Source organism: Budorcas taxicolor, chromosome 11 (genome assembly GCF_023091745.1).
Source record: "Budorcas taxicolor isolate Tak-1 chromosome 11, Takin1.1, whole genome shotgun sequence".
Classification (NCBI taxonomy): Eukaryota; Metazoa; Chordata; class Mammalia; order Artiodactyla; family Bovidae; genus Budorcas; species Budorcas taxicolor.
The window spans coordinates 161573583-161591869 of record NC_068920.1 but is presented as its reverse complement, the minus strand read 5'-3'; the positions used below and the strand labels follow the sequence as shown (position 1 = coordinate 161591869).

Below are 18287 nucleotides of genomic sequence, written 5' to 3'. Positions count from 1 at the left end.
CTGGCTGGGGATGCCCGCCCCCCTTTATTTCTCTACCAGAGGGACTAGCAGAGACAAGGAGGGCCTCTCAAGTCAGGCGGGCCTGGGTTCCAGTTGAGGGTGCATCGTGTTGGTGGTCCCAACAGTGACCCGAGCTCTCAGTCCATCTCCTGGTCTGCAGAATAGACAGAGTCCCACCAGCTTCATCAGATAGTGTCGAGGGTGAGTGGATTCGTGGGTACAAGGCCTTAACCCAGTGTCTGCCGCATAGTCAGTGCTGAGTACACGGTCACTACTCCTGTGTGTCTGCGTTGAATGGTGAGCTCGTGTTTGTTTTTTTTTAATTGAAGTATGAAAGGAAAGTGAAAGTGAAGTCGCTCAGTTGTGTCCCAACTCTTTGTGACCCCTTGGACTGTAGCTCACCAGGCTCCTCCATCCATGGGATCTTCCAGGCGAGAATACTGGAGTAGGTTGCAATTTCCTTCTCCAGGAGATGTTCCCGACCCAGGGATTGAACCCAGGTCTCCCGCATTGTAGGCAGACGCTTTACCATCTGAGTCACCAGGGAAGTCTTAAGTTGATTTAATTTCTGCTGTACAGCAAAGTGACTTAGTTATACATATGTATGTATATTTCTATATATACAATATACTTTTTCATATTTCATTCTTTTCCATGATGGTTTATCATAGGATATTGAACATTAACTGTGAAGTTAATGTTTTTTACCTGGAGGAGGCAGCATGGCTTGGTGGGAGGTTCAAAGGGCTCAGGAGGAGGAGAGGAGGCTTTTTGGTCTGGAGTTCACGTACCCCGTGACCTTGGGCTTACCGTGGGTTTGCCTGCCTGTGTTACCCACTGGGCCTGGGTAACACAGGGAGCTGGAACAGAGGTGGACACGCTGAGGCCTTCCAGCTCTTAATTTCTGTGAGTCCATGAAGATGGCCATCATGCTGAATTTTGGCTTGAAAACTTAATTTTTATTTTTTTCTCATAGGTTGTACGAAGTAAATGTGCAAGATGTTAATGAAATAGACTGGGAAGATCTTGCTAGCATCATAGGGTAAGGCCATTTGTTTAATATTAAGCCAATGAAAAGATAAGAGGTGACTTCTAATAAATGACTGGCTATCAGACTTCAAAGAACAGGACTGAAGTTTGCGCCGCTTATGTTACTCACCTTATGAATTATATTTATGAACCTTATGAAATGTAATGCATTGGTGAACCACCCCTGCCCCGCCTTAGTACCAGACCAGGTTAATCATACCAGCCCTCCCTCTACTCCAGCCCCCATCTTCACCCCCAGGACACCTGAGAAGAGTGAATGAAACGTGTGTAGAGTCCCTTAAAGAACTCACCAGTTACGACTAGCAGGAGGAACCCACGTGGCCCTCACCCATCACCAGCCTCCTGCCATCTGCCACGTTGCCTCTGTCATCCCTCCCTCCCTGTGCCCCTCCTGCTCCCTGTTCCAAGGGAATAGAATTGTTTCCATCAACCACTTGAGAGTTAGTGGTGGACAATGTGTCCTCAGCAAGGATGGTACCCTGCATCAGCTGGCACAGCGATCACGCCCGGGGCGTCTGCGTGGGTGCAGTGCTCTTCTCTAACACACGGCCCCACACGGATTTCACCCGTTGTCCCAGAAATGCCCTTGGAAGCACGTTCCCCCATATTGGGATCCAACCCAGGATCTGTCTCCTTAGCGTCATCTAATCCGCAAAATTCTCCTGCCTTTGTATCTCTTTCTTTTTGTCATTGCGGTGTCGTTGATTTGTTTCACCCGTACAACAAAGCGATTCAGTTTTGTGTGTGTGTATGTTTTCAGATTCTTTTCCATTAAAAAAAAATTGTCTTTATTTTGGCTACACTAAGTCTTTGCTGTGGCACTGCCCCTCCGCACGTGGGATCTTAATTCTCTGACCAGGGATCGAACCCACGCCCCCTGCGTTGGAAGGCAGGTTCTTCACCACTGGGCCACCAGGGAAGTCCCTCATATTCTGTCCCATTATTACAAGATGTTGAATATAGTACCCTAGGCTGTACACGAGGTCCTTGTTGTTTATTTGTTTATACACAGCAGCATGTATCTGTTAACCCCTTTGTCTTCAATGATGTTGAAACTGTGGGAGAACACAGGCTAGTCGTCCTGTAGAGCTTGCCCCAGTTGAAGCTTGTCGGAGGCTCCCTCACGGCTAGATTTGAGTTTTATATTTTACATGGGAGCCCCTCATGGGCGGGGCTGTGTCTCTCTCACCAGGTCCCACGTTGTCCTGAGGCTTGTGGTTCTGACATCGACCCCCTGGGCTCTGCCTCATTTCCCCTTGTAGAAAAGTGACAGTTTCTCTCTTGGTGGTAGGAAACAGCTGCGGGGAGATATTTTGAGACCCCCTCAGGTTCCTCTTCCTCTCCAGGCCTCGCTGTGCTGATCATTTGCATTTCTCACCCGAGGAGTGCCATTTCACTCTCATCCGCTGTCACTCTCTGCCTTTGTTGCTACGGTCCTTGCATTTTCAGCCAGTGAAGAAGAGGCCACCCCTCCTAAGATATGAAGTCGCTGCTGGCCCAACAGGGAAAGCTGGCCGGCATAGCCCTGTGCCTCTAAGCCCAGCAGATTGGCAGGCACCGTGGGGCTCGGGGTTGGTGGGCTTTGGGAAGCGGGGCATTGAGGGACCTTCTGGCCTTTAGGTTTGAACGGTGGAGCAGGGAGCAGGGCTCCCGCAGCCTGGCTGCCTTTCAGAAGCGTGGCTGCTGATGTGAGGTTGTCATCGATCCATTAGGAAGGGTGTATACTGGTTCTAGTGGTTAGTTATTTATATCTCAGGATTATGGACAAAGCATAGTCCATAAAGCATCAGTTCAGTTCAGCCGCTCAGTCATGTCTGACTCTTTGCGACTCCATGGACTGCAGCACTCCAGGCGTCCCTGTCCATCACCAGCTCCCGGAGTTTGCCCAAACTCATGTCCATTGAGTTGATGATGCCATCCAACTATCTCATCCTCTGTCGTCCCCTTCTCCTCCCGCCTTCAGTCTTTCCCAGCATCAGGGTCTTTTCAAATGAGTCAGTTCTTCGCATCAGGTGGCCAAAGTATTGGAGTTTCAAACCATAAGGCATAGTGGTTAGTTATTTACATCTCAGGATTATGGACAAAGCACAATCAGTTTTGGTTGGTTGTTTTTACTTGGCATTGAAATCATTTAGTGGCCGGCCCTGTAAAGAGTCACACACGTCGCAGTTCCAAACCCTCTCCATTCTTTCTAGCTCATCTCAGCAGCACGCCATCTGTTCTTCAGTCGATGGGTCCCTAAGGGGGAGGTGTCGGGCTTTGAAGGAAGGGGATCCTGCTGTGCACCCCACCTACTCCCACCCCAAAAAGTACTCATGTGGACACATCTCTCCCTTTGCCATATCAAACCACTTTTGAGAAACCCTGACTTTTCCAATAAGTGTTTGGGTATCTTGCAACATTGCCTCAAATCACATTTCTTAAAGTGGATTTTTAGTGATTTTAAGTAGAATTATATACTTAAATATTGAATGTTCTAGTTAAAATTTAGAAATCTCAGGACTTCCCTAGAGGTGCGGTGGTTAAGAGCCCACACTGCCAATGGGGGGGCGTGGGTTTGATCCTTGGTCGGGGAACTAAGATCCTGCATGCTGTGCAGCATGGCCAAAAGATTACAAAGAAGAAAAAAGGGATTTAGGAATCTCAAAGCTATAAAATAGACATCATGGCATCCAGTCAAATACTGTTGGAAGTAGAACGTTCTCAAGTTTTAATAATAAATTAAAACAGTGAAAATAATTAAATTGAAAGTTTGGTCCCCTCAGGTTCTTGAAGCCTCCCTCATGAACTATTTAGGCAGGATTTTAAAGACAGCATCCCTGCCTAATGAGATGTAACACCCACTTCACTGGAAACTGTTACTTCTTGAAGCCCAAGCTTTGATCGGCAGAGCAGTCTGGCACAGGGCACTGTGGGAAGAAGGAAGGTTTTCCGGATGCCCTAGAACTTGGCCTCTGCAGTCAGACGGACCGGGCGTCAAATCCTGGGACCCTGCTTGGTATTTAGCCGGCCTTCGTCAGGTGGGCCCCTTGCTTGTCTCTGCGCCACCATTCCTCATTTGTGGGATGGTTGAACGCATCCATAATCAGGACTGAAGGGGACAGTGTGTGGGGCATAGAGTGTGCTCGGCAAGCCGCCACTGCCACAAAGAGGCATAAAGAGCCCAGCTGTCTTCCACATGTGTAGCAGATCAAATTATTCCCGCTGATCATATAACATCTAGATTAGCTAACTGTCAAAACAAATTATGTCACACTTTTATGGTTTAAGGGGGAAGACATGCCCAGGAGGGCTTCCCTTGTGGCTCAGCTAGTAAAGAATCCACCTGCAATGCAGGAGACCTGGGTTCCATTCCTGGGCTGGGAAGATCCCCTGGAGAAGGGAAACGCTACCCACTCCAGTATTCTGGCCTGGAGAACTCCCTGGACTGTATAGGCTGTGGGGTCGCAAAGAGTCGGACACGACTGAGCGACTTTCACTTTCACATGCCCAGGAAGTGACATTAGCGAATTTTCAATTAAAAAAAAAAAGTTTTTAAGATTTGGTTGTTTCCGTCCTGCTTATTGTAAGTGGAAAATGAATTTGACTCACCAGCACACCGTAAGTGTCCACGTTCTTTAGCTTTGCAAAATTAAAAATCCAGACCCCTGCCTTTGCATTGTGACAAATATATAGTTATCCTAACCGTAGTAGTTAAAGTGTAGGACTTGTGAGTAATGCCATTTGTAGCCACATAGATGGACCTAGAGATTATCGTAGTCAAGTGCAATAAGTCAAAGAGAGACAAATATCATGTGATGTCACTTACATGTGGAATCTAAAAAAATGATACAAATGAACTTATTTACGAACAGAAACGGACTCATGGACACAGAAAACAGATTTATGGTTACCGAAGGAGAATAGGAAGGGGTGAGGGGATGAATTAGGAGCTGGGATTAACATACATATACAACTATATAAAATAAACGACAAGGCCGTACTGTATAGCACCGGGAACTATGCTCCATATCCTATACTAATCTATAATGGAAAAAATCTGAGGAAAGAATGTGTGTGACTGTGTGTGACTGAACCACTTTGCTGCACACTTGAAACTTAATATTATAAATTAACTTCAATTAAAAAAAAAATCTGACAGCCAAAAAAGTATAGAATTTGGAATGGACCCAAGCGACGTCCCAGCCCTTCCCCTTCGCGGCTATAAAACCTTAGCTGGCTCTCTGTGCCTCGGTTTCCCCATCTCCAAAGTGAGGGCTCAGAGTCGGAGCCCCCTCGCAGAGCGATGGTGAGGCTTGTGGCTGCTCTGTGGCGAGCTCAGAGAGCCAGGCTGATGACACGTAAGCATCAGCCTGTGTACGCTAGTGTTACAGCTTGTCTTCCTTTCTGGTAGTTTATCCTAGTTTGGACAGAATTCATCTCATTGTCCTGCTGTTTTTCTTCCTTTCGTATGTGTGTGTTTAAGTGAACAGTAGCTTTTCATATGTCTTATTTTTCTCACACATGTGTAGACATGAGGATTAAGAAAGCTACTTGTGTCTGTAGACCACCCCTTAATCAGCGCGTTTAGTACACAGGACTGAAATGAGTTATTTTGAACTGCCACTAACTTTTTGACACCTTTTCCTTTCTAAAGGGATGTTCCCCCGTCTTACGTCCAAACTAAGTTTTATAAACTGAAAGCTACCTGCGTTCCCTTTTGGCAGAAGAAGACTTTCCCAGGTCAGTGTTTTCAGTAATTGAATAGTTAAAAACAGCACATGTGGGCACACATTGGTCATGTGACCTTGGGCAGGTGACTTCTGGGAACCTCGGATTCTTCAAATTGAAAACTGACAAATTATAATCCCTACCTGGGGTTTCTCTGGCAGCTCAGTGGTAAAGAACCTGCCTGCCAATGTAGGAGACATGGGTTCAATCCTTGGGTTGCGAAGATCCCCTGGAGAAGGAAAGGGCAACCAATTCCAGTATTCTTGCCTGGAGAATCACACGGACAGAGGAGCCTAGCAAGCTACAGTCCATGGGGTCACAAAGAGTCAGGCACAACCGAGCAAGTGAACACACACACATGCAACCCCCACCTCTGTTTGAATGTACTAGAAGAGCTGGCAGACTTGTAAAATGTGGTCACCAGGGTGCTGGGCACTTAGCAAGCACTTGACATGTAACTGCGAGTGATCCTGGGTTGCACACACCGTACACTCACACACGCTCACACCACGTGCCTGCACACACACTGTTTCACAGACAACCGATGTGCCCAGCTCTTTCTCTGCAGCCTTTTGTGAGTATTTGCGAGGAAGTAGTGTACTGTAAAGTACACAAAAGCAAAACCACTTGCAGAGGATGCGCGCGTGTGACAAGGTGCACCAGACACGTGCGCTAACTTACACAATTGGAGATGCAAACGCATACTCGTATTTTGAGAGTTCTCCGCTTGAAGGTTGCTACGTTGGGGGCCTACCCTGGGTTTCACTGCAGATACAGCGCATCCTAATGTCTAGGCTGGGTCCAGAGGCTAGACTTTTCTCTAACAAACTTACAGCAGAGACGCCAATACCCTGCCCAGCATCAGGGTTTGGGAACTGCTGGCTTGACTGATACTCTGCTCTGTAGTGTGTGACAAATTGCTTCCTGCATTCAGCAGACCCCACTTCCTGGGTTTGAATCTGACTTTACCCTCCTGACTCCCTGACTTTGGGCAAGTTACATAATGTCTTTATGCCTCATTTGAAAAATGGGTGAACAATAGTGCCTACCTCTCAAAGGATTTTTTAGCAGGTTGAACAAGGGACTGTGAGTGAACCAGAAAGAGCTGGGTCTTGGCACACAGTAAAGCCAGTAGCGATACATTGTCATCATAAGCACCCTCTGTCCTTGACTTTGAAAAGAGGCATTGTCAGACCATCTCAAGATTCAATCTCTTTTCTTTAGAGATCATAGACTACCTGTATGAGACTAGTCTACCACTGCTTAAAGAGAAGTTGGAGAAGAAGATGGAGAAAAAAGGGACTGAGATCCAGGCTCCAGCAACCCCTAAGCCTGTCTTCCTGTTTCGAGACATCTTTTATTATGATGACGACGACAGTGAGGGAGAAGACAGAGATGAAAAAAGTTAAGCAGCTGTTACTCTCTCTTGTCCATTTTTCTAGGTTTGGTTTTATTTATAGATGTCAATAAAGATATTTTCACTATTGATTTTACTAAAGAAGGGTCTGAAAATGATAACTTACATTCTGGAGCATTTAAACATTGGTTCACATTTCATATTCAGGTCTGTCTGAATGTGAAAAGAAAGGTGAGTTTATGAGTTGATTTAATAGTTCTGTGCCATTATGTCAAGAAGATCCCCTGGAGAAGGGAATAGCAACCCACTCCAGTATTCTTGCCTAAGAAATCCCATGGGCAGAGGAGCCTGGCGGGCTACAGTCTTTGGGATTGCAGAGTCGGACACGCCCAAGTGACTAGCACTTTGACTTTTGAATGGTTTTTACAAAACACCAGAGCAGGGTCCCAGATCCTTCTATTGGCAACAAGGGAGTCACGTCGAAAGAACATTTTCTTTCTTTCTTTTTTGGCTGCACTGTGCAACTTTTGGGGTCTTAGTTTCCTGACCAGGTACTGAACCCAGGCCCTAGGCAATGAAAGCACAGAATCCCAACCACTGGACTGCCACGGAATTCCTCCAGTGAACATTTTCACGGTATGGATTCAACTATGTGTCCACTCGGCAAAGAAAGAATGTCAACAGTTTTGTCAGTGCACGCCGTTTTGCTTTCTGCTTTTCAGTTGTTCAGACGTATGTTCTGTGTGTGTGTTAGGAAAGTGGTACAGGGAGGTTTGTGTTTCCACAGCCCAGTTTCAGTTCCCATGTGCCCGTCACGGTGGGTGTATCTCATCTTCCTATGTGTGGTTCTAGTGTTGAAGATAGGTGTTGTCCATAAAAGTGGCCCTTTCAAAGCCAGTCACAGAATTCACCTGCTGTTTAACTGGAAAAAACAAACCAGCCAGCAGTCTCTTCCACTGCTTCTGGAAAAAACTGCCTCCGTTAAGACGTACTGACATGCTGTCTGGGTCTCGGTCACAACCCATACCCGATGGAAGCTGAAAGGTAATTTTAACATTGGGCTAGTCCATCGATCTGGAAAGCAAACTGCTCTAGATATTTCAAACAGAATTTAGTATAGGGATTTAGGTTATGAAATTGTTCAGAGGACAAATGGGCAAACAGGAGAGAGGCTGAACTGCCCAGCGATGGGGAACCGAGGGGAAGCGGCTGCAGCCCCGAGCGGCCCAGATGAACACGCCCTGATGCTGACGCTGCAGACTCTGGGCTGCCTGCCGCTGCAGGAGCCTGCGTGCCTGTGTCTGCTCAGAACACAACGGCTTCTGCCCCGCTCCTCGCCTAGCCTCCCACGAGTGCCTCCCATGGGCGGCCCCTTAGCAGAACCTTGCTGGCGAGGGGAGTCAAGTTCCCAGGCTTCTAGCCTCGTCTGTACAGGGGAGAGCATAGAAAAGGAGGTGTGTGTGGACAGCATTCCATGCCATGATGTCCCCCGCTGTGCTGAGATGCGACACCCCCTCCCCTGAGTATTCTCTGACGCTGTTTATATAGCACCATGATGTGCAATGTTGGTTAACTCATCCCCAGAGCTAGACATTCTCCCAAACTTGCCATCATGGGAGAAGGAAGAATACAGAGAACGAGTTTAGGAGTCCTCAGTTCAGTTCAGTTCACTTCAGTCGCTCAGTCGTGTCCGACTCTTAGCGACCCCGTGAACTGCAGTACACCAGGCCTCCCTGTCCATCACCAACTCCCGGAGTTTACCCAAACTCATGTCCATTGAGTCAGTGATGCCATCCAGCCATCTCATCCTCTGTCGTCCCCTTCTGCCCTCAATCTTTCCTAGCATCAGGGTCTTTTCAAATGAGTCAGCTCTTTGCGTCAAGTGGCCAAAGTATTGGGAGTTTCATCTTCAACATCAGTCCTTCCAATGAATACCCAGGACTGATCTCCTTTAGAATGGACTGGTTGGATCTCCTTGCAGTCCAAGGGACTCTGAAGAGTCTTCTCCAACACCACAGTTCAAAAGCCATCAATTCTTCAGCCCTCAGCTTTCGTTACAGTATATCCCCAGACCTATCACCATGTTGTACACACAATAGACCCTCAATAAATATTCAGGAAGCAAGTGAGGATTTTCTATTTAACAAGCATTTTGCCCTAGTCACCTCTTTCTGTCTGTCAAACATACCAATCTTCATGCTGATGGGAATATGACTTCCCTTGTGGTTCAGCTGGTAAAGAATCAGCGTGCAGTGTGGGAGACCTGGGTTCTATTCCTGGGTTGGGAAGATCCCCTGGAGAAGGGAAAGGCTCCAGTATTCTGACCTGGAGAATTCCATGGACTGTATAGTCCTTGGGGTTGCAAAGAGTTGGACACACTGAGCGACTTTCACTTCTGGAGCACAATGTGGTAGAATACATCAGAGCCTTCAGAATGTACGTATTCTGAGTGTCTAAACAGGTCCTCGGGGCAGGATGCCTTCAGGGAAACCGAGAAAGCCAGGTGGGATGTCCACTGTGCAGCAGACAAAGAATGTGAACCAATGTAGGGGCCAAAGCCAGTTCTGCTGTGTCCTCCAGAAACTGCAAAGCTAGGCACGGTGCCTGGCATGGAGTGCCACCCAAGACCACCTTTGCCCCCTAGGTAGTGGTGGGACTGGAATCTTATACTGCAAAGAAGGACAAGGAGGCACCTCTGACCCCTCCCTGCAGCAGGCCTCTGAAGCAACCCTGGAAGTCCCAGAGAGAGGAAGAGAAAGGATGAAGGAAGCAGAGTCAGGGTGGAGCAACACCAGAAGGTCGGGATCTGCTGTGTCTGTCTTTGAAGATGAAGAGGCCACCAGCCAAGGAATACAGGAGGCCTCTAGGAACTGGGAAAGGTGAGGAAGTGAATTCTTCCCCAGCATGCTAAGGGGGAAGACAGCCGTGATGACACCTTGATTTTAGAGACCCATGTCAGACTTCCGACCTGCAGAACTGTAACATAAATCATTTGCCTCATTTAAAGCCTCTAAGTGTGCAGCAATTTGTGATAGCAGCAATAGGAAACTCCTGCCCTGCCAGTGCTCTCCCCTGCACTGGAAACCCCGCAGTTTCAGAGGCACAGGCTCTACATGCCAGGCTTCAAGGCCACCAGTGCTCCATGCGCTGACTCAGGCCTGCAGGGCTGTGGGTAATTGGGAAGAGGTTCCAGTCAGCCCTTGGGGAGGCCAGAGTTCTACCCTGGGCCCCAGTGGGGAACAGGTCTGCCAGCTGCTACACGTGAAAAAGAGCACTTGTGCTTTGGAGTCTGAAGGGCCTGAATCCAAATCCTGAATTGGCCCTTTACTAAGTGCATGAGTGTGGACAAGACACTTAACCTTTTGCTGCCTTAGTTTCCTTCTGTGTAAAATGGGGAGAGTGGTACATGCCTTAGAAGATTGTTAGGTTAAATCAGGTCACACAGGTAAAGTGCTTAGAACAGTGCCTGACACCTAATAAATGCTCCAAAAAATGTGGGAAAAAAAAAGAATGTACATATTCTGTGATCCAGCAACTGTACTTCTAGGACCTAAAGAGAAAATAGAACAAGTGTAAAAGACTGGCAGATTTACAATATGAAACCTAGAAATGAGTGTTCCTTATAGGAAATTCACTGTATTATGGTATATTCCTCGAATCAAATACTGTTCAGTCTCTAAGTCGTGTCCAGCTCTTTGTGACCCCACGGACTGCAGCACGCCAGGCTTCCCTGACCTTCACTATCTCCCAGAGTTCACTCAGAACTCCTGTCCATTGAGAATGGAATATTAGGCAGTAATTAAAAATGATGATAGATTTGGTTAACATAAAAGGTGAACAGTATTATCATCTAAAATACTGAATGAAGTACTTTCTGTATTTCGTTCAGAAAGGTACATATATTTTCTCAATTTTGTTACCAGTAAAAGAAAATTGTGTAAATACAGATGCATTAAAATGTGTAAGTAAGTAAAGTCGCTCAGTCGTGTCTGACTCTTTGCGACCCCATGGACTGTAGCCTACCAGGCTCCTCCCTCCATGGGATTCTCCAGGCAAGAGTACTGGAGTGGGTTGCTATTGCCTTCTCCAGGGGATCTTCCCTACCCAGGGATTGAACCCAGGTCTCCTGCATTCCAGGCAGACACTTTAACCTCTGAGCCAATGAAACCCGAAGTGCTGACAGTGGTTCTCTCCGGGCAGTGGGATTGTTGAGTTTTGGGGCTAGAACTCTCAATCTGCAAATGCCAGAAAATCAGACTCAGGTAGACCGAAGGGATTTGGAAACTCTCAAGATTGGAAGTCCAGAGGGAGAGGATGGGTCCAGTTACTCAGCATCCTCAAAAACGTGTGTTTTTGCTGATTCTAGGCTCTCCCTTCTCCAGAGTCCACTTCATCTTCAGTCCACACAAGGGGGGCCCCTTTTGCCCCAAGGATGTCTTCATGGAGCCTCATGTTATAGCATTCTTATTATTTAAATAGAGGGTGCCATTCAAAGAAGAGAACAAGAGCTGTTGCTCAAATCCTGGCTTTTGTTCCCAGCGCCCAAATTAGAGCTTGTGCCCAACTCTGAGCCGTCACCGCAGCCAGGAAAACAGGATGGTCTTCAACCTACCTGGGTCCTTTCTGGAGCTCAGCATGCCTATGTGACTGAAAGGGTAAATGGCCCAATGGAAGACCAGGGTCTCAATATAGCAGAAGAGGTGAATGGACTCAGAGAAAGCAACCCACACGTGCAGGAGTGTGGGTAATTACCTGTGTTGTGGATTTGACCCGATAAACTGGGACACTTTGTGAAAGTTTAGTTTTTTAATTTTTTCTCATCCCTAGCTCCATGCCCCTCCACCCCCCCCCCAAAAAAATCTTACCTTTGCCAAACACCCTTTTTACATATAAAGATCCCCAAATCTGGAAGACAGAGATGGGAAGGCTAGACTGTATTTGTCAAATGCAGGTCTGAGAGGAGAGAAAAGGGAAAACCCTGAGTTTGGTTTGAATGTGTAGACTGTAGGACCAACAGGGACTATTTGAGGAGACCCCTGTCCACAGCATGGAGAGAAGAGACGAAAAAGCCGCACTGGAGTGATGGGTTGGTATGTTAACTCCACCAGGGTGAAAGTGGGAGCCGTGAAACGAACAACCCCATTCAGAGTGAGAAAAAGGGCAGAAGAGGAAACCTGTACTACTCTGAGGAGTAGACTCAGAAATTGAACAGAGTTGTAAAGAGAAAAAAAATGACCAAACACAAGACATTAGAACAAATAAAACTTTTAATAGTCTTGACTGCATTTATTTGCATTCTTGACCCTGTTCTTGGCCACTGAGCACTTTCAATAAGCATAACTTTTAGCTGTTTATCTTAATTTGTAGACTTCATTGTCTAATGAAGAGGTCCAGGACCACAGCACAAAGGAGGTAAACAATGAGTGTCGTTGCAAGAGCAGGGCGTCTGTTCTCCTCGGAACACTACTTTCAGTTCAACAAACATCGTCAGCCACATGTGCTGTGAGCCAGGCACTGTTAGGAGCTAAAGATGCAAGAGGGAACCACACAGACTTGGTGCCTGTTTTCCTGGAGGCCACACAACCTAGCACTTCCTGAACACGTTTTCAAATACACCTCCTGAAATACATGCCACAGTTTTAATTCTTCAACCTCATCAAATAATCCATTGATCCATCAGCCCACTCCTAGCCTGTCCAGGGCTTCATCGTGACAATCCTTCCCTTCTGAACAAGACCTGGGTGAGCCCTTCCATCTGCCTTCTACTTGCACCACAAGAGCCAAGTATTCCTAGAAGAAAATCACACAACTGAGCTGGTTGAATGCCTGTAAACCTTGAAAGGACCCAGTGTTATCAGCAACCCTCTGACAGGCTTGCTGTTCTTTGACCCGCATCAGCTATTCTATATATTCAACACTCCCACGTCCCTCCTCTGTTCTTTCCACGGTTCAGTGAGAAAATTGAAGTCATTCTCCATCATCTCCCTCTCCCCTGCACCAACCAGTCAACCGCGCCTTCATCTATACTCATTCCTCCTACTGCAAGCCGAGTCCCTCCACCTGAGCCCTTCAGTCTCTCCTCTGTCTTAGAGATTTCGAACTTTTGCTGATTTTTCTAAATTGTCAGTTTCGTCATCTATTCTGGAGGAGAAGAGGATGACGTCGGATGAGATGGTTGAATGGCATCACCGACTCGATGGACATGAGTTTGAGCATACTCCGGGAGATGATGAAGGACAGGGAAGCCTGGCATGCTGCAATCCCTGGGGTGGCAAAGAGTCGCACACGACTTAGTGACTGAATACCACCAACCTATCCAGAACCTATTCTGGATCCTTCAGGCCACCTTTGATTCTACGTATACAGAATCAAATAGCACTTTCTGCTACTCTCCTCCCACTGCCCTCAACTTCTAATTGTTCATGTTCCTCGAGGCTCTGGGAGGCTCTTCACAGTCTCCCAATGCCTTGAAATAACATCTATAGGTTGATGGCTCTGAAATGTATAGTTAGAGGTCAGATTCTCCCACAAACCCCAAGCTACAATTTATCTGCCTACCTGCCATCTCCACTTCTTACACCTCACTTTGACATGTTACAAACAACTTTCTCGTTGTCTACACACACCTCAGAGTCTCACCCGCTCCCAGACTTGCTGCTGGGAGCAGACATTGCTGCTGGTGGTGTCACTGTTTACTCCACTGCTGCAGTCGGAAACCTAGGAGTCATCCGTCCTTGCTGGGTGCACCTTCCCTGAGCACCTCCACAGTCAGTCCATTAGCAAGCCCCATCAATTCTGCCTCCAAAAACTGACCTGCACCTGAGGTGTGCCTCCACCAGCTACCTTAATCTTAGGCATCACCCTCTTTGTATGAAATATACTGACCTCCCTGCATTCACTAGTGGTCCTTTTTCAAGCTAGACTCTCCACAGCTGAAAAATTGGTCATGTCATCACTCTGTTTAGAACATTTGAAATGATTTCTCACTGCACTTTTTTCAAAATCTATGTTGTTGTCTACAAAGGTTCTGCACAATCTTATCTTTCCAGGCTCCCATGCCCCTCCCTCCACAAAAAAATAAATAAAATAAAAATTTAAGGAAACCCGTCAGTACAATTCACCATGTTTATGAGGAATAAAAGCTACATGTGGGGCCAAAAAATAAGGAAATTGCACTTGATAAATTCCAGATCCAACCAATAAGAATAGAAGGCAACCACCTCAAACTGGTAAAGGTTATCTGCAAAAACCTGCAGCCATCATTATTCTTAAAGGCAACACACTGAAATGTTTCACTTTGAGATAAAGAAAGAGAAGGATTCCTACACTCAACTCTTCTCAGCCTTAGCCAGTCAGTGCTGTCAGGGAACGAAAGGAAGTGAAAGCTACATGGATTGGGAATGAAGGCCTAAAACGGCCATTATCCATAGATGATTTGAGTGTGAGCTCAGGAAATCCGAAAGACTCTATAAAGGATGTATTGGAATTAATGTGTTAACCAAAGTTACTAGAGCCAAGGTCAATATATAAAAATCAATTCCATCTCTACACCAGTGATAAACAAAATTTTAAATTTTATGTAACTATTAAATTCCTATGCTGCCATAAAAAAAATCATCCCAAGGTTCGTGGCCTAAAACCACACAAATTATTATTTTATTGTCCTGTGGGTCAGAAGTCTTGTATGGGTGTAATGAGGCTGAGATCAGGATGTCAGCAGGACTGGAGGCTTTCTTGTCTGGAGGCTCTTGGAGGGAGTCTGGCTCCTGCTCCTCTGGCTCATTGAAAGAATATAGTTCTTGGTGGTTGTGGAGCTGTTTTCTTGCTGGCTGTAAGCTAAAGGCTTAGACCATAACCACAATCTCCAGGGAGGCAGTGTGGTATACTGATTAAGCACATGGCCTGGACAACTACGGTTACTAGCTATGTAGATGCAAGATATGAGTGAACCATGCCTCCCTCCCCTCACTTGTAGAAGGGGACCTACCTTACAGAAGCTTAGGACTTAATAAGAGCTAGTGTTGTCAGTGCTTTCATTATTAATAATCTAGGCCCACATCCAGCGTATGCCCACATTTTGCAGTCATCTCCTCTCCCAAATTCCACACTCCCATAAAGTGAAGAAAGTGAAAGCCGCTCAGTCATATCTGACTCTTTGCGACCCCATGGACTATACAGTCCATGGAATTCTCCAGGGCAGAATACTGGAGTGGGTAGCCTTTCCCTTCTCCAGGGGATTTTCCCAACCCAGGGATCGAACCCAGGCCTCCCTCATTGCAGGCGATTTCTTTACCAGCTGAGCCACAAGTGAAGCCCAAGAATACTGGAATGGGTAGCCTATCCCTTCTCCAGCAGATCTTCCCGACTCAGGAATCGAACTGGGGTCTCCTGCATCACAGGCAGATTCTTTACCAACTGAGCAACAGGGAAGCTTCCACACTCCCAGTCCCCAATGTTTTTCTCTAGCAGCTCTCACACACAGCATCCTTCCTGTCCCTGATTCTCCAGGTGCTATTTCCTTCACCTGGAATATCCTCCCCACCTCATTTGCTTACCAAACTCTGAAGCATCCTCCAAAGCTCAGGCATCAGGACTTTCCTGCTGGTCCAGTGATGAAGACTGCCCATGATAGGGGAGATAAGTTCAATCCCTGGTCCAGGAAGATGCCACATGCCTCAGAGCAACTAAGCCCATGTGCCACGACTACTGAACCCCAGTGCTGCAACTACTGAAGCCCAAATGCCTACAGCCCATGCTCCCCAAGAAAAGCCACTGCAATGAGAAGCCCATGCCGCACAATGAAGGGTAACCCCTGCTTGCTGCATATAAACTCTACTTGGCATGGGACCAACCTCAGATAGAGAAGAGCCATAATTTATATACACGTACCTGCTCAGGTGCATTAAACCTCAACAGCTTCCATGAAAGAATTTACTTAAAAAAAAAAACTTATTTCCATTTCTGGTTGTGCTGGGTCTTCTTGCGGTATGTGGGCCTCCCGTTTCAGTGGCTTCTCTTGTTGAGGTGCACGGGCTCTAGGCGCACGGGCTACAGTAGTTATGGCACACAGGCTTAGTTGCTCCGCAGAATGAGGAGTCTTCCTTGACCAGTAATCGAACGCGCGTCCCCTGAATCGGCAGGCAGACTCCCATCCTCTGTACCACCAGGGAAGTCCAAGAACTTACTTTATTTCCTTTTGAACTTTTTGTATTGGGGTATGACTGCTTAACAATATTGTCATAGTTTCAGGTGAACAGCAAAGGGAAAGAATTTACTTTTAAGAGGAGAAATTATGTACTTCTAAAGTCATATGTAGGAGAAGGCAATGGCACCCCACTCCAGTACTCTTGCCTGGAAAATCCCATGGGCAGAGGAGCCTGGTAAGCTGCAGTCCATGGGGTCGCTAAGAGTCAGACACAACTGAGTGACTTCCCTTTCACTTTTCACCCTCATGCACTGGGGAAGGAAATGGCAACCCACTCCAGTGTTCTTGCCTGCAGAATCCCAGGGACGGGGGAGACTGGTGGGCTGCCGTCTACGGGGTCGCACAGAGTCAGACACGACTGAAGCGACTTAGCAGCAGCAGCAGTCATATGTATTTGTATTCATATCAACTATCCTGCAGTATTATAAACCCACCATGAAAGCCACAACGTTCTGTTTCGGTACTTAAAATTATATTTTTAGAATGAAAACTATCAAGAGAGTAACATGTGACTTCAACAAAAGTATTATTTTTATTGTATTATAGGCCACTAGCTTGATTTGGCAGAATTTTGTAACTTGGTAAAGTTATTTGTACTTCCAAAGGTCCTTATTTAGTACATTGTCCCTATGAGCTGAATGGGCTTTCCGGGTGGCTCAGGAGTAAAGAATCTGCCTGCTAGTGCAGGAGATTCAGGTTCGATCCCTGAGTCGGGAAGATCCACTGGAGAAGGAAATGGCAACCCACTTTAGTATTTTCACCTGGGAAGTCCTATGGACGGAGGACCCTGGTGGACTATAATTCCTGAGGGCACAAGAGTCAGACACAACTTAGTAACCAAGCCACCACCACTGTGGGCTGGATAAGTCAGCTGAAAAAGCAAAGTCATTACCGGAATTTTGTAGCACTGCAGACTTACACAGAAGGATGGCTGTTCTCATCCTTCAGCATCTCATGTCTTCTTAGCTTAAAAAATTGTACGTGTCAACAACATGCTTTTGTGGTTTCTAACACATGGTATATCAGGCTGTTGGAATATAATTATTTTTAGACTTGTGACCATAAAGGACCTTTTTTACATGAAGAGCTGTACGTTATTTGAAATTACCCAAATGATGTCTTGATTTGAGGCACAAATCCTAGGTACTTATAGCTTTTAGTAATATGGTGCCACTGTGAGAAGAGAGCTGGGGAGAAAAATGATTAATATAAAGTAATTATTAAGTGAATTTCACCACAGTTTATATTTATGGGAAATCTTTATATTGGATGCCAAAGGGCAGGTGCAATCTGGAAAACAATCTAGCAAATATATTTTGTTACATGTTTTGTATCAGATAATTATCAACTGCTACAAACTCTGGTGGCTCAGATGGTAAAGAATCAGTCTGCCAATGCAGGAGACTAGGGTTTGATCCCTGGGCTGGGAAGATCCCCTGGAGTAGGTTATGGCAACCCACTCCAGTATTCTTGCCTGGAGAATTCCATGGATAGAGGAGCCTGGCGAGCTACAGTTCATGAGGTTGAAGAGTCAGACAAGACTGGAGTGATTTAGCATGCACACACAACTGAAAAATCAACCCTTCTAACATCTGTAAGAGAGCAGGAAACAAGGGCAGTATGCCACCTGAAAGACTGGAGGGATAGAGGCAAATACAAAGAACAACAATTTACAGAAACCCACAAATGAAAACTGCCATGGGAACCAGTGCTACTTAAGAACAGCTGAACTACAATTGAGGCTTCCCTGGTGGCTCAGGGACTTTCCTGGTAACTCAGCTGGTAAAGAATCTGCCTGCAATGCAGGAGACCCTGGTTCAATCCCTGGGTCGGGAAGATCCGGTCGAGAAGGGATAGACTACCCACTCCAGTATTCTGGTGGCTAAACTGGTAAAGAATCCGCCTGCAATGCAGGAGACCTGCGTTCGATTCCTGGGTTGGGAAGATCCCCTGGAGAAAAACGTC

At 46.5% G+C, this 18287-nt stretch overlaps 1 protein-coding gene across 3 annotated transcripts in view; it reads left to right on the top strand.

The window, feature by feature from the left end:
* TTF1 (transcription termination factor 1) overlaps positions 1–7172 on the top strand; it is a 28391-nt gene extending 21219 nt beyond the window's left edge. For 2 of the 3 annotated variants that reach the window (XM_052648607.1, XM_052648609.1), the window contains exons 9-11: positions 977–1042; positions 5687–5772; positions 6985–7172. In XM_052648607.1, coding sequence (XP_052504567.1) covers positions 977–1042; positions 5687–5772; positions 6985–7169 — 337 coding nt within the window. In that variant the 3' untranslated portion in view covers positions 7170–7172. Of the gene's footprint in view, positions 1–976; positions 1043–5686; positions 5773–6984 lie in introns of those variants that run through there. The other variant, XR_008200135.1, reaches the window with a different exon arrangement.
* Positions 7173–18287: the final 11115 nt, after the last annotated feature.